This window comes from Nymphaea colorata, chromosome 6 (assembly GCF_008831285.2).
Source record: "Nymphaea colorata isolate Beijing-Zhang1983 chromosome 6, ASM883128v2, whole genome shotgun sequence".
Taxonomy (NCBI): Eukaryota; Viridiplantae; Streptophyta; class Magnoliopsida; order Nymphaeales; family Nymphaeaceae; genus Nymphaea; species Nymphaea colorata.
In genome coordinates, this window is record NC_045143.1 from 5,184,853 (window position 1) to 5,203,999 (window position 19,147).

At 39.1% G+C, this 19,147-nt stretch overlaps 2 protein-coding genes and 1 long non-coding RNA gene across 5 annotated transcripts; 1 reads left to right on the plus strand and 2 right to left on the minus strand.

The window, feature by feature from the left end:
• Window positions 1-1,103: 1,103 nt before the first annotated feature.
• Window positions 1,104-4,600, plus strand: LOC116255470 (ent-kaurene oxidase, chloroplastic). Its single transcript, XM_031631304.2, has 8 exons — window positions 1,104-1,948; window positions 2,055-2,215; window positions 2,425-2,586; window positions 2,773-2,913; window positions 3,042-3,296; window positions 3,396-3,557; window positions 3,875-4,069; window positions 4,170-4,600. Exons 1-8 carry the CDS (start codon window positions 1,825-1,827, stop codon window positions 4,479-4,481), a joined length of 1,512 nt encoding a protein of 503 aa, XP_031487164.1. The 5' UTR covers window positions 1,104-1,824; the 3' UTR covers window positions 4,482-4,600.
• A 580-nt stretch (window positions 4,601-5,180) lies between these two features.
• On the minus strand, window positions 5,181-9,454 carry LOC116255607 (uncharacterized). Of its 2 annotated transcripts, XR_004172902.2 has the most exons (3): window positions 9,218-9,396; window positions 5,649-5,960; window positions 5,181-5,565 (listed from the first exon to the last, which is right to left on the minus strand). It is a non-coding gene; the product is annotated as an uncharacterized LOC116255607 (long non-coding RNA). The 2 variants fall into 2 exon arrangements; XR_004172901.2 differs by lacking the exon at window positions 5,181-5,565 and having other exon boundaries at window positions 5,567-5,960; window positions 9,218-9,454.
• Window positions 9,455-11,911: 2,457 nt separating this feature from the next.
• LOC116256329 (putative transcription factor bHLH041) lies at window positions 11,912-15,846 on the minus strand. 2 transcript variants are annotated; one of them, XM_031632670.2, is made up of 9 exons: window positions 15,794-15,846; window positions 15,571-15,699; window positions 15,349-15,468; window positions 15,136-15,238; window positions 15,027-15,041; window positions 14,873-14,932; window positions 13,301-13,963; window positions 12,682-13,068; window positions 11,912-12,414 (listed from the first exon to the last, which is right to left on the minus strand). In XM_031632670.2, exons 2-9 carry the CDS (start codon window positions 15,684-15,686, stop codon window positions 12,355-12,357), a joined length of 1,524 nt encoding a protein of 507 aa, XP_031488530.1. In that variant the 5' UTR covers window positions 15,687-15,699; window positions 15,794-15,846; the 3' UTR covers window positions 11,912-12,354. The 2 variants fall into 2 exon arrangements, with proteins under 2 accessions (XP_031488530.1, XP_049934353.1); XM_050078396.1 differs by lacking the exon at window positions 15,794-15,846 and having other exon boundaries at window positions 15,571-15,750.
• Between the last annotated feature and the right edge of the window lie 3,301 nt (window positions 15,847-19,147).

The window sequence follows — 19,147 nt, forward strand, 5'->3', positions numbered from 1 at the left end:
TGTCCCGCTCGAGACAAAGAGTGCCATGATTTTAGTTCGTTCTAGCTTTGATTTAAAAAAAAAAAAAGTTAAATAAATATTTTTTGTTATTTAAAAGATAAGAGGCCGACATGGCTGATGTGGATCACCCCAACATGTGTAGTACGCTGCCACATGTTTGCTCATCAATTGAGTACCATTTTAAATTTTTTATTTTCTTGATAAAGAAAAACATTTCATTTTAATTTAAAAGAGAGCATACTTTAAAAGTGAGCCTAAGGTTCCACCAAGTCCTCTTTTTTTCTTTTTTCTTTTTTTAAGGATATAAAACTTGTTTTTGGTGTCTCCAAATGTTGCATTCATCTTGCTTAAATTAATTGATGTTCCAAAATTTTGAAATGAAAAATGACTGCAGGAATGAAAATGAAATTATTTGACTTTTTTGAGGGGTATTTGGACTCTTAAAAAAACATCAAAGAGATTGGATGGTAGAGATAAGTTGTAATTTCAAAAGGCAAAACTATGTTTTCAAGAATCAAAAATATACTTCAAAGGATGAAAGGGAGAGAGAAAGAGACAAAAAAAGGGGGGAAAATGAGTTTCTTTAAATTGGGTGTGTGTTTTTTTATGTGTATTTGGGATTCTTAAAAGAGCTTGCTTTTTAAAAATGTTATCTAATTTATATCACCTCTTGAAATCTATGGTTTCTATATATGTACCAATCCTCCTTTTCATTTTCCTTTTTGACCTTTTATTCGTCTTTCCTTACTCAACAATCGGTCTTTGTGTCAAATTCAATCTCTATGTCAAGATTCGTTGCATCATGTATTTTTTATCTTATCGAAACAAAAATTCTAAACTGCTAAGATGATTGGCAATATATTTGTTACTTTTGGATGAGCATTAGTATTTCATCTTGTGTTTTAAAAAAAAAAATTCGAAGCTTTCACCTCACTTCTTATCCTTCTAAAACTCAAACCATGTTTTTGGTGTCTTTGATCACTTCAACTTAAGCATTGTCAACAAATTGATGGTATGAAATTTAAAAAAAAGGCCTACCAACCATCCCCTCCGACGATAATGGTATTTTCATTACTTATTTCAATCGTAATGCATCAGATTTTGAGAGATCTCTCCCCTGAGTTTGTGCCCTTGCAGCCATCCATGAGACCTCAACTTTGAAGAGGAAAGATGGATCAGAGAAAAGAACTTCATATGAGAGTTCTCATCTTTGCCTTAACATGAAAAGGACAAGCACTCAGAAAAAGTTGAGTGCTGCTGCTCCGCTGTTGCCTCTTTGGCATGCAGCAGGAGAGGGAGAGGAGATGGAAAAAGGAGGATGGATAATAACTTCCTCGTCTCAAGATCAACATTATTCTTCAATACCATCAAGGTAATTCAGAAATCAAATTAAAGATGCGATTACAGCACAACAGGCCGCCAACCAGATGGATTGCACTACCCATCAGTTAATGAGAGAAAGGGAAAGAGAAAGAGGAAGAGAGGGGTAGCAGCTGGCTAGCGTTCCCAGATAGCACTGTAGTCTGTTGCAACGTGGAGATTCACTGTGGACTCGGGTATCCCACTCTGGAAATGCAATAAAAGAGCACGGCTTCATCTCCCCCACTTGTCTATTTTTCTTTTTCCATTTTTTGCTCAGTGAATCTAATTCTTGTGCTGCCATCCTGCTGGACCCTCTAATGCTGCTTTAAGGCCTTGCCCGTTCTGGCCCTTGTCCAAGTGCACCGCCATTCGCCCACTACTTTTTCTTTCTTATATTGCAATCCGACCTCTTCTCCTCCTCCTGTGTTCAGAACCACCGTTTTCGGCTTCTGCAGAAGAGAAATGGCCGATCTTCTTCTTCTTGAAAACTCAACCACTGTCATGTTTCTTCTGAGCAGTGGAATCTGTTTTCTGTTGTGGGTGGTGTTTAAGAAGGTGTTTTTCCAGCCCAAAGGCCACCCACCTGGTAGGCAACGCTTGTCTTTCGCTGGTTTTTTCTGGTGCTTGATTTGTTGAAAGTTTTTAGTTTTGTTGCTTCTTTTTTCCTGATGAGACTGTGGATTTGTGTCTAGCGGTTCCTGGATTTCCTGTGATCGGGAATTTGCACCAGTTGAAGGCCAAGAAACCTCATCTTACGTTTGCACGTTGGGCCGAAACATATGGTCCTGTTTACACCATCAGGACTGGAGCTTTGTCCCTCGTGGTTCTCAACTCTACTGAAGTGGCTAAAGAGGCATGGAAAATGACGAGATCAGTCTTTTCTTCTTTATTTTCTTTTCTTCTTCATTTTCGACCATGAGGAGGATGAACATGCGCCTCTCTCTCTCTCTCTCTCTCTCTCTGCATGCATTGTTGAAAGCGGGGTTGCCTACTTGGAGATATATATATGCTGTTGCTCCCTGGTTCTGAGCGTCGTGACGTTTCGAGTGTTGGTGTTGGCAGGCCATGGTGACTAAATTCTCATCGATCTCAACAAGGAAGCTTCCGAGTGCGTTAAAGATATTGACAGGTGGAAAGACGATGGTGGCCATGAGCGACTATGGAGAAGAGCATAAGTTGTTCAAGAAATGTTTGCTCACAAGCATCCTGGGAGCCAACGCTCAGGTACTTTTGCGACTTTTCTCTTTGTCTATAACTGTATTTTCTCTGTATTAGTGCATCAGAAACCATTAAATCTTCTTTCATTTTCGTTGATTGGAGGGAATATGCTTTTTCTTTGGATGAAATGGAGTTCTGCTTCCAGTAACTTCCAATACTATGAGTAATTCTGCCCTTATAAAACCACTGCAGAAACGTCTCCGGCCTAACAGAGACTCAATGATAGAGAACATGATAAAGAGTCTCCACGGTGAGGTTAGAGCTAATCCGGGTGGTGCAGTAAATCTCAGGGCAATCTTCAAGAACGAGCTTTTTAGTCTAGCTCTGAAGCAGGTTTCCATCATTTCATTATGCACTTCTTTTTCTGTTTTTCCTGTTCTTTGCCTGGATCTGACTATCAGAAAATTTAAGTTGAATTTTGTTCTCTAAATTTTGTCCACCATTTGTTCATGGAAACTTAGGCCCTGGGCGAAGACATAGATTCTATATATGTTGAAGAGCTGGGGCTTGAACTATCAAGATGGGAAATATTTCGTGCTCTGGTAGATGATCCAATGATGGGTGCCATAGAAGTGGACTGGAGGGACTTCTTTCCATATCTCAGCTGGGTTCCCAACAGAAGAGCAGAGTCAAAAATCAGGGAGATGGACAGGCGCCGAACTGCAGTTATGAAGGCATTGATAGAAAGACAGAAGAAAAGAATGGCTGCTGGAGAGGTCAGTGCATTGAAATTTCAAGTCAGTACAGTATTGTTGATTGAATTGTCTGCGCTTTAAGGAGTTGCTCAGCAAGCTGAATAATTTGCTAATTTTCAGGGAACAGATAGTTATCTCAGTGCCCTGCTAAACGAAGATGAAACGCTTACAGAGAAACAAGTGAGAATGCTTGTTTGGGAGTCGATAATTGAGACGTCAGACACTACCATGGTAACAACAGAATGGGCCATGTTCGAACTTGCAAAGAACCCACAGTATCAGGTCGCCTATTTATCCACTGGCAGCCTTTAACTATCTTGGCTTTTTAACCATGGGAGCCTACTGATACTTGTATATGCTGTTCGATCTCTCTCTCTCTCTCTCTCAACATGATGAAAATAATCAATGATCTATTCTCATAACTGCTATTTAATTCCATTCTTCTTCTCAGAGCTGCTATTATTCCATTGTTTCTGGCCTTGCTATTTTCAAAAAATGTATCATCTTTTGCCTTCCTTTTTCAGGGGAAAACGATGAAATTTTAGAATTCGTCTACCCACATTGGCTACTACTTCTGACTGATTGGTTTCTTGCTGTAGGATTACCTCTACCAAGAAATTGAGAAAGTCTGCGGCGGTGAGACCATCAAGGAAGAGAACTTGCAACAACTTCCATACCTTAATGCTGTCTTCCATGAGACCTTGAGAAGGCATACCCCTGTACCAGTTGTGCCTCTTAGGTACATCCATGAAGATACGCAAATCGGGGGTTACAATATCCCTGCTGGCACTCAGGCAAGAAGATCTCGTTTCTGTTAAGCCTTTAGACAATTCTGATCTATTTTCTTCAAATTTACATCACTCTAGTTACTATCTGTGTAATGGTGGTTCTCAGGTTGCAATTAACATCTATGCCTGCAATACTGATAAAAATGAATGGGAAGAACCAGAAGAGTGGAAGCCTGAGAGGTTTCTGGATGAAAAATATGAGGCCACGGATCTATACAAAACAATGGCATTTGGGGCAGGGAGGAGGATGTGCGCCGGATCTCTACAGGCCATGCTGATTGCTTGCAAATCCATCGGAAGATTTGTACAAGAATTTCAATGGAAGCTTTGTGAAGGGGAGGAAGAAAATGTTGACACTGTGGTGCTTACAACTCACAAACTCCATCCCATGAAGGCCATCATAACACCAAGGGTCTAAGCAGACCCTCGCCCTAAACAGTTAGCTCATACAATAAGTATAACCTGCCACCTGATAGTTACTGTATTATTTTGCTTTTACATTAATCTATCAAATTCTTGGGGGTTTCGTTCGGATTATTGCTTTTGCAACTTAAACAACGCAGAGATTTCATACTGGACTGCTGACGTAGATGAATCCTGATGGAATACGATTATGTTACATCACGATTTCCTGACTCGTTAAGAACTTCCTGATGGATCCAAAGGGTTGGCACGGTGTGACCTTCCATGTCCATATGTTGGGCAGCTACAAGCAGTAACTGATGCTTCCATGAGCATCGTCCTGCCGGCCTTTTGAAAAGCCAGAGGTATACCTGCACATACTAATTAAGTACAGCCCAACTCGGCCCGGGCTCAACATAGAGACCGACCAGTCAAGGCTCAACCTGAGACCGAACATAGTCATAAAGTCTAGGAATGATCTTTACAGGGTCAACTCGAACCGGGGTTGAGCCCATCTGCTTTTATCAACATTGGTGCGGGTTTCAGACAGGCCAGGCCTAGCCCGGATCTAGCCAATGTGCAGCACTGCCACTTTGTTAGGTGGAATACAACTAGTGTTATTTCCTTATTCTTCAAGGCGCTTAGCTCCAGCTTTTCCTTTGAGTCGTTTAAAAAGCAGAAGTATTACAATGATCTGTACCTAAATGCACATGAATCCGGAGATTGAGAAAGGAGAGAAAAGGGGCAGCTAAGACAGTGAAATATGTTGGCCGTGAAAAAGATGGCGGCTCCTGAAAGTAAATATTGGTTTAATACATGTCCCTCGGTGAAAGAAAATATTGGTTTACCATAGATGGAGCATCAAGAAATACGGAGAGAGAGAAAGAGATTGGCAGCGTTCTTTTCTGTTTGGGATCATGGCTCTTCTTCCTTTCTCCTCTACGTATACCAGTTCTCGAACCCTGGATGTTCCATTATGCTACCATTTGATCATGGCTCTTGTTGTTTGGCACTGCTTATCACTACTTGATCAAGCCTATGTAGACGCCTCTTGCCATTCGAATTCTTCTTGTTTCTCAAAGGCAAAGGTGACTAGGAAACTGGAAGAAAGCAAGGGCAACTTCATTTCAGCACTTCATAACCAAGAAAATCAACTCGAAGAGCTGAACATTAAATTATGCACCTAGGAAAGGCCGCCTTTCGTACAACATTTTGTATATTATTAACAAAAGATGTTAAGCCCTGTTTGAATAATACGTTGTCCATCAAAAATCAATTTGATGGCTTCTTTGGAGAATCATCTGACTTCCCCTTGCTTCCTGACATTGCTGCTGTAGCAGCCGCGGTCATTGCAGCTGCTGCTGCACCAACTTTTGCTCCACCGGCAGCCTTTACTGCACCAGCAACTTTTGCAAATGCAGCCAATGCACCTACGAGTGCCGCCCTCAAAGCAACTGTTGGTTTGACATCCATTTCTTCCAATGCCAAGATCAGCCTATCCACAAGCAGCGGAGAAATATAATATTAAATATCAAGGGGGGTACAAAATATGAAGAATCCTTGCCTAAGAGTAGCCCTATCTTCACACTTTTGTTCAAGAGAAGTTCCCATTTTCTAAAAGATAACTTAAAATAAAGTTGTAAAGAATGCCATGCTCTAATACAGAGGGTGGAGGATGGGCTAAAGTAAGCTGCAGAAAACATAGCCCATCACTGGTATGTCCGTGACATTCCAGAACAGCGATCAGCAACAAAATATATACACAAATGGCAAACTGATCCAATAAGAAACAAACCGAAAGTATTAAAATTCAAAAATACTAAAACAAACGCAAAAACGACAGTATCCAAGAAGGCTCTCTACTTCTCACGCAAAACATTTCAGACAAAGGTTCCCTTTCGTATGAAAGTGTGGAGATATTGACCTATAAAGCAAACAAGAGAAAGTTTCAAGTGTTTATTGGAATACCTAGAACATGGACAATACAGTACATTATATTAATTGTACCTACACAAGATTTCTGGTGCAACATAAATACCTACGGCACACTACCTGATCTTACCTTATAGTCGTGAGATGTAATGCAACATATTGTAACATACATACAAAACTTTTAGGAATATATCTGCAATCAGCAATACATCTAGACTAGACATGGAAGAATCTAGCAATTCACTCTGCAAATCAACATTGACACAGTACCAGTCACTTTTTGGTCCCCATGTGACACAAGCTGACCAAAATTTTGTATTATTGATCAGTAAAAATCTTACTATAAAGAAAACTCATAATGTCTACAAAATTTGGTTTTTCTCCATAAATATTTGAAAATAGGGAATTAAACTCTGTGTGCCTGTGTGTGTGATAAAGCAGACAGGAATAGAATCGTGCACGTAAAGAAGCTGCAAACATGAGGAGGTGACCCTTTTAAGTCTTTCCTTTGGTGTTATCAAACTATAAGCATAAGTTAGAGAAATAGTAAAAGCGAAGTAAATGCAATTTACCATTCCACAGTTGTACTCAATGGCAGGGGGCATCGAAATGATACATAAACGAGACCTACTTTTGATAAGTCACGTGTGAATGAAGCAAAAAGTAGTTTCCAAAAACCTTCGCATGAGTTTGTTTGAGAACCAGTTAAGGCTAGGGGAGGAGACGAGTTGATTGTAAAGAGAATCACATTTGACTTGCAAAAAGCCTGTTTGAACTCCTAACATAGGCTTCCAAGCTGCGCACAAGGAACAAGGATTTGGCTTTGATCCTTCAAAAGCAACTTGTCCAGGTATGTTAAATAGCAACTTAAGTCACATGGGTACGGGTACAGTTTGGATACGGGTACGAAGATATGGGTACAGACACGACAACTTTAAAAAATATGGGTACGGGGGTATGGCAGGATATATGTATGTATATATGCAAAATAACACAAAAAAAAAATCAAAATGAAAGCAACATTTTAGCAAATAAGTGATATAAATAAAAACATTACATGTTAGTGAACAATAAGTCTAAGAATAGAATGAAAAGTAAGGTGGAAATAATTAAATCAAAGTAAAATAAAACAGTTTGAATCTAAAGGTACCCAAATGTGTCCAAGTACCCATTTTGGGTATGGGTATGGCAACACGGATATGTGGACCTTACTGAAGTACCCATATGACTTAGCTAGCAACATATCAAACGAATGTAGATGTTGAAGCAATTGATATGTAAACTATCTATGGCCTTGAAATAATATGCTTATTTTTCAAGTGAAGCAGACTGAGCTCCATTTTTTCATTTTTCCCACTTAGAAATTAACAAGTTGCATTTTTTTCCCTTTCAGACAAGCTATCTCAAGCTCACTCATCTGTGTTTGGTGATGTTCTAAGTTCAGTTTGCCATGCACTGTGGAGAAATTTCTATTTCTTCAACTAATTACCACCAGTGGCATATCCACATGTGGGCTTGTGTAGGCAGTTAGTTGCCCACATGGACTCATAAAATTTGGTTGATTAGTCCTGTTAGTGGCGCTCAGTATTTCTCTATGTACTTCAAGAGTTTAGGATTTGCTGAAGGGACTAAAATTAAGTTATGTGGATTAGTTCCCCTCAGCAGAAAATTTGTAGCTCCACCATTGATTACCACACTAAAAGCAGCTAATAACTGTCTAACCTGGCTTGCTCATAATTTACGTTAGATGCTACATGCTAGTGAACCTAGTTTTCACATTTTCGTCAAAGTAACTTAAGGCAAAACCGGTTATGTGTGAAGTCACAGTTTTTCTCTCCTTTTCACATTTATGTACAGTAGAGACGCATTTTCTCTCTTGAGGATGAGAAAGACCAGTCAATATGCATTCTTTGATTCTGCCTAAACCTTTTGCAGTTCATTGACATGCAACAAGCTCATTACATTAGCGTTTTAAATGTTTAAGACCAACATACTGGATCACGCAAAAACAAAATGATTATGGACAGAAAAAAGGCCAAAAGTAGGATGGTTCGGCAGCAATGAGGTCTGCAGGCTTCTCTTGTAGTTTGAGAATATGGTAAATTCTGCATCTTTTGAACCGATGACAGCTATGAAATAAGCCACAAGAAATTAATGTCATTTTATGTAGAATAAAAAGGACAAGAGCAACATAAACGTGCGACCCCATTTCAATGACAAGAATTTCTAAAACCATTCTTCTTCAAAACGAATCAGTTCAAATACTTAGGTAGACCAAGTTTTTTTCTTTTAACTAGCCCACAGAACTATATTAAGGAATATTCACTGAAGCCATTCCAATCCTATCCAATGAACCTGCCACTGCTACGACACGCCGGTAGATTGTTCCATCCATTAGACCCGTAAGCGTGCGAGAAATTTGACAAGAAAGCAATCGCGTTGGTAGTATACCATCAGAATTTCAGTCAAGTGGACGCAGGATATTTCAGAACAAATTAATTGTTCACGAACATAACTTGAAGCAAACGAAACACCGAAGCCCCACATACTTACGTTAATCGCTCATACCAAATGCGATCCCTAATGCGTCCCTCCCCCCCCCCCCCCCCAAATCCCTAGAACCCCCATCTTTAGGCGATTACCCAGTATTCCGATTGCATTCGAATTTCGAAATCCATAAATGCTCAAAAGAAAATGACGAACGATAGGGGAAGAACTTCCCCACTCTGCATCTATCTCACTGAGAGAGAGAGAGAGAGAGAGAGAGAGAGAGAGAGCGAGAAGAGAGGAGAGAGAGAGAGAGAGAGAGAGAGAGGGTACCAGTCGGAAGTCGCCGGAGGAATGATACCGCCGATGTTATCAAGTTAGGGTTCCAGCTAGAAGCGCGGGGAGTTCGTTGGCGGGGAAGAGAGTGAAGCCGGAAGAGAGACAGAGAGAGGAAGGGGAGAAGCTGGATGCCGGACTAGGTTCTGTCTTGACCCGGAAGACTTGGATCGAATTCATTAATGTATTCAAAAACCAAATTTTTGAAATACTCGGCCTGACAGCCTATATATAATTCTCTTGATCCTTTATGTTTTTCTATGCAACATTTAAGTTGAAGGGTGCATTATTTTATACCAACTCAGCTTAAGATAACAGGACAGAAAGAATGAAAGGCTTTCGGGCCTCGTTTCGAATGGCGAGATGATCCTCTCGCTCACCCAAAAGGACTCATTCAACAATGTCAATTGTTGCCAAACAGTTTTATTGTTAACTATATCCATTATTTGGGATGATCACATATTCAATTCAAATTCACATTCAAATGCAAATGAAAAAACAAGTCGTATTTTAAACCTCATTTCACAATTTGAATTTGATATTATGAATTCACATTTGAATGTGAATTTTAAACGGAATCCGACTAACTTTCAAAATGTAAGGAACAAGTACAAAGAATGAAAGAATACAACGATTGATCCAACAAACATTGGACCGGCATAGCCTACAATCCTATGCAAACACAAGTGTAGAAACAACCTCAACACTATAACACTATGACTTTCAGAAGAGAAAGCCAAACAGATCCCGACTCCTTGGCTGCAGTGACACCTTGCAAACCCCTTTCCTTCCTTCGGACTCTGTTGTGGTGCAAAGCATGCCTGGTATCTTATGGGGATGAGGAAGGATGGCGGCTTCGGTCCTCTTATTATTGAGTGGTAGGATGAAAAGATTTCTCCAATTCACGCAACATCCAAACTAAGCCTAGGCATCAAGACGGTTGGGCCCCGCTCGGCCTAATAAGGAGCTAGGCTCGAGCCAGCCCGACATCCAAAACTCGGGCCCGAGCCGAACCCAACCATTTAAACCTGAGCCTAAGCCCAACCTGGGCTCGGTTGATTAAATTAAAAAAATATCTTTAAATATAAAATAATATAAAAATATAATTAATCATAAGAAATCTTATATATATATATATATAATATTAAAAAATATTATCAAGCTTACCTAAGCTTATCAAGCCCAATTAGACCAGCCCGAAAGGAATTAGGCCGACTTAGTGCCCCTTTTTCCTAGCATAAGCCCGGGCCCGAATCGGGCCAGGTGCCTAACCTTAATCCAAGCCATTAAAGTTGACTCAGGTTTTTCCATAGATGCCGATTCAATTTACATAATATGGAGTTGGAGGGCCCCATTATTATGAAAATTTAACGGGCACAAATTTATTCTCTCTCTTTTTTTTTTCATTTTAATAAGGAAATCTTACTTTTGAAAGTTTTAGTTCTAGGCTCGCTGCAGCTAAATCAATAAATTTTGAAGCCCCAAAGTCTTTGGAATGGTTGTTTGGGCTAGTGGTTGGTAAAAGGTCAGTCGCCCGTTTTGATTTTTCGTACTCGTTGTAATAAGACAAAGTCTCTAAGCTTGAGTGACAATCTCTTCCGGTTGGACATTCCATCATTGAAATCAGCCACGCGCTTTTGGCATGAGTAACATGATGTTATTTTCCATGAATATGCTTACCCCAAAAGTTGATGTTGATTCATGCACTAATTATTTATGTAGATACTAATTATTTATGTAGATGAGTAAAATAGTAACCTCATGCTATTGTTACCAAACAACCCCTTAATGATAGAAGAATTAGTAACAATTTATGTTAATTTATTGTGTTTTTAGTAATGAGTTTAAGTTCTCTCGCTTTTCTCTCTTTCTCTTTTCTCTTGGTTCATTTCAGCTTGGTGGTGCATTTGGGAGGAGTACAACAACAGGGTCTTCAGAGGCACCTTCTCTTTGCTGGAGTCTGTGGCTCGTTTTGTACAGAATGTGCAGCATCATCCTCCTTCTCCAGCTGAGTGATGATACTGTTCCATCCTTCCACTCTCTCTCCACCTCTCTTATTTCGTTTTTCTGTAATTTGTATTGTATATTTCGTTTTTTTGCTTCCGTTTGTTTATAACTAAGGGATTTCTTGTCTCTTAATTTTTGTAACTATAGGACTTTTGTTCCCAAAGTTTGATATACATTCCCATTTTATCTACTCTTTCTTTTTTTTTCTCTCTATCACATAAAATACATAAGGTTGTTGATGCTTTGCATGAGACAGCCGCCATCCAGATGGCCCAAAGATCTATGGAATGATTCAGTCTTACTAAATGTCAAACTATTGTGTGGTTTCAAATGAATTCTCAAATTTTAACCATACGACAACATTGGCTGCCAAAAAATGCCAAAATTTCTCCCATCAAATCAACTTTTTAAATCGAAATTATGCCATTGATTCTCATCAAAACGACTTAAGATCAATTATTGGGGGGCGAGCCATGACCGCATAGGCTGGTGATTAAAGGTCTGAATCCTCCAAATGCCTACTTTTCTTAAGCCAAAGCAAGTCTTCATTTCAAGGCAAGAGAAAAAGATGTCACCTGGTTTCATCCACATGGGCAAGCAACAACATCTTAGAAGTCCATTGAACACAATCTTCTACGTAGGCTTTTCAGTAGCCAAATCTTACCTTGTTCACTTCACATCTCTTATCAATAAATTAATCTACCAGGCAGTCTTACATGTAAAGTAGACAAGAGGAAAGGAGAAGAAAACCAGTCAAGTTTGACGACTTCAAACTATTCCTTCGATTTTGGCACTTGAAATATATATATATATATTTATATATATACAGTATCGGTGCTTCATTTGTCGCTCAATATCTTGCATTATACATCACGGTAAAGGGACCCTGACAAGTAAATGAAAGGGATCTGAGTTGTTAGAGACCTAACAAGGTCAAGGAGGCAGGAACCTCTGTATTCAAAGAGCCACTCTCCCTTGTGAAGAAGGCAGACTTTTTGGGCTGGACCAAGCTTTGGTGGGACTCACTTTGGATGAGCTTCCACGGCGAGGGACACTACCGGCTCTTGTTTGTATATGGTCAAACAAAATCTCAAGAGTCAAGAGATGCAGGCGTTCAAGTTTGGCTCTCAGCCACCAAACTCTCTGGATATCCTTTCCTCGAAGTCGCGCTTCGACCAATCCTTGCCCTGTTTCAAAGAGAAAGAACATAACAAGAAATTAGCCCTTTTCTAAGTGGTCAAGATTAGACTAGTAGTTTGCAGGGTAATATATTATGGATTCGATCATACATAAATTCAAAGCCGCGCCGAAATCGAAATCAAATCTAGTACAGCAAGAAAATGACCAGTGTTTGATTAGGATGGCCAGTGTACTGTGGCACGGTTTTTGTCATCAAGAACACACTTCCGTTGATTGTAAGGATCTGATTATGTAATAAAGTAGATGATGCATACCATGATTTTCAATCTCAGAGCAACTGAGCTTCGTTGCTGCTGCTCTACTTTCTGGACATCAGCAGTCACTGCAAGCAGGGCCACATTGCCCATGTCTTTGATACATCCCAACAATTTTAGAACCAAATACGTGAGCTCGATCTGTTTATGGACAATCAGTTCGATCTCCCTCTCATCAAGGGCCGACGAGACCTCGACAACCTTTATTTCTTCTCTTCCTTCACCAGCAGATGATTCATCTTCTCTTCCTTTTGTTATACCGTTTGAAGTTGGAAGCAGAAACATTTGAGCTTCGAGAACTCTGTTTCTGCTTTCTAGCTCCCTGACTTGTTCTCTGAGTGCAATCATGTATTCTCTAGTGCTTGTTAGCACAGAAGCCTTGTCCCTCTGATTGATCCCCAAGAAGAACAGAGTATAAGTATAATTAGCAAACCCAATAAGAACACAAGTGATTAGAAGCATTTAAGATCAGAGAATGCATTAGCAGAACAGTGAATAGAACACCTAAGACATGTATATGCATCTTGGTGGTGTTACACATTAAGATAGTCCCCCCCCCCCCCCCCCCCCAGTCAACCTGATCTGGTTTCAGAGGGAGTGCGCTATTTAGTATCCTCACCTTTGTTCCAAGAGGCAGGAGAGCACGAAGAGCCAGAAAGCTCTCATTGAGTTTCTCTCTTCTCTTTCTCTCTGACATAACATGACTTAGTTGGCTGCTTGCAGGCTTATTTGCCCCAAGTTGAGCTTCAAGTCTTTGCTGATTGATGCCCCGAAGAATAATAACTGAAAGTTTCTGAAGGTTTTGGCTCTGGGAACTCGATTTGCGAATGAATCTTGATGGGGACAATGCACGTGAATATTTTCTAAATGCGCCAGTTTGTGTGCTCAGTTGAGCGGACGATGAAGGAGATGATGAGGACGATGATGGCGACGATGATGCCGGAGATGGAGAAACTGATGATGAGAGAACCGCAAGCATTGCTTTTGTCACTGCTGCGTCCTCCATACTAGTAGCTGGAGGCAGAGCGTAAGGATGAGGATGACTAGTTGTGCTCCTAAGAATGGAAGCTTGATTCCTTATGGATTCTTGAAAACTTTGCGGATTGGGCAGGTTGATCAGCATAGATGAGTACTCCGGGCTCCCAATGGAGAAGGATAGCAACGAGGAAGAGGAAGACGATGCTCGGCTGCTTTCTAGAGGATGAGCAGGGTTTACTGACTGGAATTGCTTAAACAATTCCCCTGTAAGAAGGCTTCTGATCTCCTCCATCTCCAAGTTGATCTGTTCAAGTACACGATCGCTACGTCAAGTTTAAAATCAGAATCATGAAACAAATAATGATCAACGATGCAATAACTAATTTCTCGTAGTGTATAATGAGTAGCATAATTGGCAACAGAAATGCAATTTCATTAAGATCATCTACTGATACATAACTGTTTAATTAAAATATATATATATGGCAGTCAAAAGGTGTTTGGATCACTGCATCTTCCACATTATTATATAAGTTGCTTCAGAAATCAAGCAAACAGCAAAAATAAGATAAAGCGGATGACTACCCAACAGCAATACTAAAATCCTGAAAACAATTTTAGTCCAGTTCCATCGCTCGGAATTCAGGAACGCCATGATCGAGCAGATCATATAATCTACCAAATCAATTCTTGGCAAAAATTTCTTACAATTTTAATTTTATTAACTGACACCCACCTGTATGAACACTTACTATATCTTATAAAACAATAACATGGCGTTGATCAAACAAGTTGCATGAGAATATGTGTTCTAAGATCATAATTTTTCAATTACCAAATGCTCTCCTACCAACAAGACAACCATAATAGACTGGCTCCCTTCTTATGGAACAAAGCCATGTATCTTGACTGCGGTGGGCCCCACTTGTCCTTATATGGACTTCGGGGTCATGGTTGATGGCTCTCTTGACTGTGACCCCTGTTCAGGTGATTGTGGAGTATTTTGTGAATCTGATGTCGTATCATTTTCATCTTTTAGTGTTAAACTATTGTTATCAAATAAATAAACAAGAATACGATCAAATTTCATCATTAATAATACTACTTTCTGACTTTGTCTTTTTAAGTAAGTCGTTCTTTTTTATGGTTTTTCCCATTGATCTTGTGATTTATAAATGGCTTAACTTAAGATTTTAGTCGTAAGAAAACTTACGTTGCCAGAGGATGAACCAATCTCCACCTCACCACTTCTGCACGCCAAGAAAACTGCAGTCTGTATTCCAAGAACCAGCACTGGTAAACGATCTTTCAAGTTCGCTTCTATGATCATCATCTCGGAAAACCAAATTGAGAAAAGCATGAATTACCTTAATCCCAGCTCCCTGAAAATAATTAGCAAAGGAACTCGTCATGATCATTACAACAGCAGCAACGACAGTAAATCTCAGCAGAGCAACGGCAGAGAAGAAACAAAACCTGATAGAATTGCCTTTGCGTGTCCGTTCTCGCCATGCTCTGGAGACTCGCCTCTCCTAGCCTTAAGTAAGCCTTTCCTTCCGTGAAAGCAAGCCCCGGAATCCTGCTCAGTTTCAGAAGCCATATGAATTAGACTAGGAAGATGAGAACACGAGCTTCGCCGTTTAATAGAATGTGCTGATTTACAAGGTCAATCGCTTAATTTCTTCCTACCCTCCATTTTCTATGACACAGACAGAGCCCCTGTATGTATCGAACAGCTCCTGCCTCAACCAGCTGGCTTCTGCAGTCGACTTATCTTCTTCATACCATCCATTCGTGCATAGCATGCACCTTCATTAAAGCACACAGTAGAAACCAGAATCAAAACACTGTCTGTGAAGAGAAACTAATTATGAATTCTATGGGTGGTAGTTTCTGTGGTGATTTGCTTACTTGGGAAGATAAGGCTGGTAGGACCACAAACAAATGTATCTGCAACCAAGGTTCTGAACAACCCATCTAATGAAAGCAGATCGACTTTCTTCCTCCAGCATGAAAACCAGGTCCATTTCTTCTTCCACTCTGTAACACCAAGATTAAAAGCATGTTGGGATCATGGGGAGCTCTTCCTATATATATGTGAGCAGAAAGAAAGCTTTAAATGCCAGGATATGACCTTGTAATCCACTCTTTTTTCTTTCAGCACTGCGTCAGATACAGAGAGGGAGAGGGAGAGGGGGGAAGAATCGGTCGAAAAGTCATTGGTTTTGAAGGGCCTGGACGACGTCAAAGTAGGTGGCGAAACCTGTTGTCCTTTAGCATCTGGCAACTGATTGACACCACGAATTAACTTTCAGTGATTGACCACCTCCACCGTCTATCATGGTGTTCTGTAATAACAGAAGCTCAGTTTTATACGCTTTTATTTCTAAACCGGAATATAATTTATATAAAGTGAGGAATAACAGACGTATTTATGTATCTGCCTGTTTGAAACTAGTCAACGAATGTTTCAAATTATTTGTTGTCTACTTTAAAGATGTCCCATATTGAAGCATGATCTCCACTAAAATAATTATGTGATCTGAAGCCAATATTGTTATAAGTTCATACTTTTACTTTTGGAATCGAATTATTTTTAAACCTCCAAGGCAAGAAAATGCAGACAAATAAAGTGTCAGCAGTTATTTGCAAGATCAGCTTATTCTAGACGTTAATCTTTGAATGACAAGAAAGTCATCCAAGGTGCTTCTTTTTAATTTAAGGGGAGTTTGATGATTTGGAATTTGGATTGGAGAATGAAAATTCTAGAATCATAATTGTTCTTCATGTGGGGCAGAACAAAAAAATTTTCAGTTGGCCAAATTAAAGTTTCTAAATTTTGATAAGAGCGAAATATCATTTTTCAAATTTTTAATATCGGGCAAGTTAAATTTTCTAAACTTTACATGTAAATTGAAAAAAAAAATGAGGGAGGTCAGGTGCCCTTACCGGCCCCCCTTGGCTCCATACTTGTCCTCATGAAATGAAATCAAAATTCCAGGTTTAGTTTCTTAATTCCAAACACAAAATACCTTGTTTGTTTAATAATTCTAATTTTTTAAAATGCTTCCGAGCATATCAAACGCTCGCTTGGAGATGATCCATGGTGAAAAAAGTTAAAATTATCAAAATACCTTTCTAATAAAAACCAAAACACGATTGCTTCCTATGTTAATGCACAAAAATTACCAAAATGCCCTTATCATAAAAGTGATGACAGAACTGTTTTCCATGTTAACTCAACCAAATCACCAAAGTAGAAACCAAATTACCAAAGAAGAGTATTTCTGCCCTCAAATGTAAACCGCCACAATAAAACTAGTTATATGCATGGTGGGGGGCCTAGGCCATGGCTCCATCCGAACCAAATGAAAGAAACAAAAATATAATATAAAAATTGAAAAAAAAAAACTCAGCCCCCATTTGGTTCGTTCCTGAAAAAAAAAAAATCTTAGTTTCGCCTCTATTTCTTGGTGGAAGTTCTTTTTAATAAAGACCCGAAACCTAACCATGGCCCCACCGGAACCAAATGAAAGAAACAAAAATATAATATAAAAATTGAAAAAAAAAACTCAGCCCCCATTTGGCTCGTTACTGAAAAAAAATCCTAGTTTCGCCCCTATTTTTTGGTGGAAGTTCTTTGTAATAAAGACCATAAGCCTAGGAAAGGGTGGGTTTGGAGATATTTCTAGGGAGCTCAAAGCTGAGAAGTTAGTACATAATTGAGGGCTCCCCAGGAGAGCAGTAGAACACCACATAAAAAAGACAAAGACAATTTAATGTGTTAGACTGTTGGTTATAGGTGAGCAGGCAACGAAGAACGGAGCCAAGTCAATGGAGGTGAACTATTAGACCATTGATGTTGATATGAGGAAGAAAGTGAAGGTCAAGCAGTCAGTCCACTTCAAATGGCGCAGTTGCCCTCTCACCATGACACTTGTCTCCAGGATCTCATTCATATTAATTATTAGTTCCATTTTTTTTTTTGTCGATATATTTATCTCCCATGACAATGTGGTTTTCTGAATATTTGAGGTGAAAATAACGCTAAAAAAACGTTGATCAACGAGTTTTCTCATGTTATATCTACGTTGGCTTTGAAATATATAACCTGTTCTTCCCGATATTATGAAGGAATAATCCAGTTTATCCTTTACTTGTTTGAAACCCCCATATTCGATTCCTTATCTGCGGCAGAAAAAAAAAAATAGATATGTAGGCTCTATTTTGGGGTTGATATAAGACTAATCAGGGGCATAGTTTCCTGAAGAGGGTGAAATTAGAGTTTTTAAATTTTGATACGAATTGAAATATCATTTTTTTTTCAAAATTTTTATATAGGACGAATAAATTTTTTTTAAATTTACATGTGAAATTTTTTTAAAGAAAAAATTGAGGTGGAGCCAAATAACATATGGGCCCCTCCTTGCTTCGGCCCCTGACTAATAATATGGTTATTTCATAGTATTTGTTTTAAAGAAAAGTTTTCCAACTCTAACCTTTCAAGAGTTTGAGCCGAGTTGAGCCAACTTGAACTCGCGTTGTTTGTCTTGAAAGGAACTCGAACTCCATTCAAGCTCGAGTCAAGTTCTATTTCATTAGCTTGAGTTCGACTTGGCTTGAGTTCTTAAAATTTAAACTCGGCTCGATTCAGCTCGTTTAAGCTTGAGCCGAAGATTGGTTTGAACCGAGTCAAGTATTTCATTAAAAAGATTTATTTTTTTTAAAAAAAGACATCATATAGACTTAAATATGAAACCTGTTACATGTATATCCATTTGAGCAATCTACCTTTTTTTTATAATTTTATGAGACATATTTTATATATTTTCATCGAGTTTAACCAAGTTGAGCCCAATTAACTGAGCTCCACTCGTTTAGGTTGTGGAGTTCATTTTCTAACAGCCCTACCTTTCACGGAATGCATTGATGAATGCATTTAATCACCTTTTGATCTGATGCAATGTATAGTGCGGATTGATTGGACAGAGGTGCGTGCCATATGCCTCACACGTCAACCTTTGAAAGATCTCCCATATTTTATAAAAGAATAAGGAGTGCATTGTTTTAGAAAAAAACTAGAATGCCCGATAAAATCTTTATAAATTTTAATTTGTATATGTCATATATAATTTGAAAACGACGGATTGAGTCTATTGACCCGGTGGGTTACCCTAAGTCATTATCTTCCGTCGATAGCGACTGCATTAAATTTGTCCAAGAAGTTTTCTTGGATCGCATCTGCGACATTGAGACCCTGAAATTGAATTCTTCTACAGCCGGCAGAATGGAATGAAATTCAGCGTAGAAGTCTTCCCCTCTCTTTTTATATATATATATATATATATATATATATATATATATATTATAAGTATCTTTAATCTTGTTCCACCCTCTCACATCATACAGTTTGTACTTGATAGTAGGGGCGGCCGCTTGGCACCACTCCGACTAATGAAAAAAAAAATATATTGAAAAAATAATAATT

Excerpts from the sequence above, each read along its gene's own strand:
- LOC116255470 (XM_031631304.2), top strand. The coding sequence starts at position 1,825 with ATGGCCGATCTTCTTCTTCTTGAAAACTCAACCACTGTCATGTTTCTT. Across the intron at positions 1,949-2,054 it reads GCCCAAAGGCCACCCACCTG|CGGTTCCTGGATTTCCTGTG; the intron begins GTAGGCAACGCT and ends ATTTGTGTCTAG. Across the intron at positions 2,216-2,424 it reads CTACTGAAGTGGCTAAAGAG|GCCATGGTGACTAAATTCTC; the intron begins GCATGGAAAATG and ends TGGTGTTGGCAG.
- LOC116256329 (XM_031632670.2), bottom strand. The coding sequence starts at position 15,686 with ATGGACCTGGTTTTCATGCTGGAGGAAGAAAGTCGATCTGCTTTCATT. Across the intron at positions 15,239-15,348 it reads TGTGTCATAGAAAATGGAGG|GATTCCGGGGCTTGCTTTCA; the intron begins GTAGGAAGAAAT and ends GAAACTGAGCAG. Across the intron at positions 13,964-14,872 it reads TTGGTTCATCCTCTGGCAAC|ATCAACTTGGAGATGGAGGA; the intron begins GTAAGTTTTCTT and ends GTACTTGAACAG.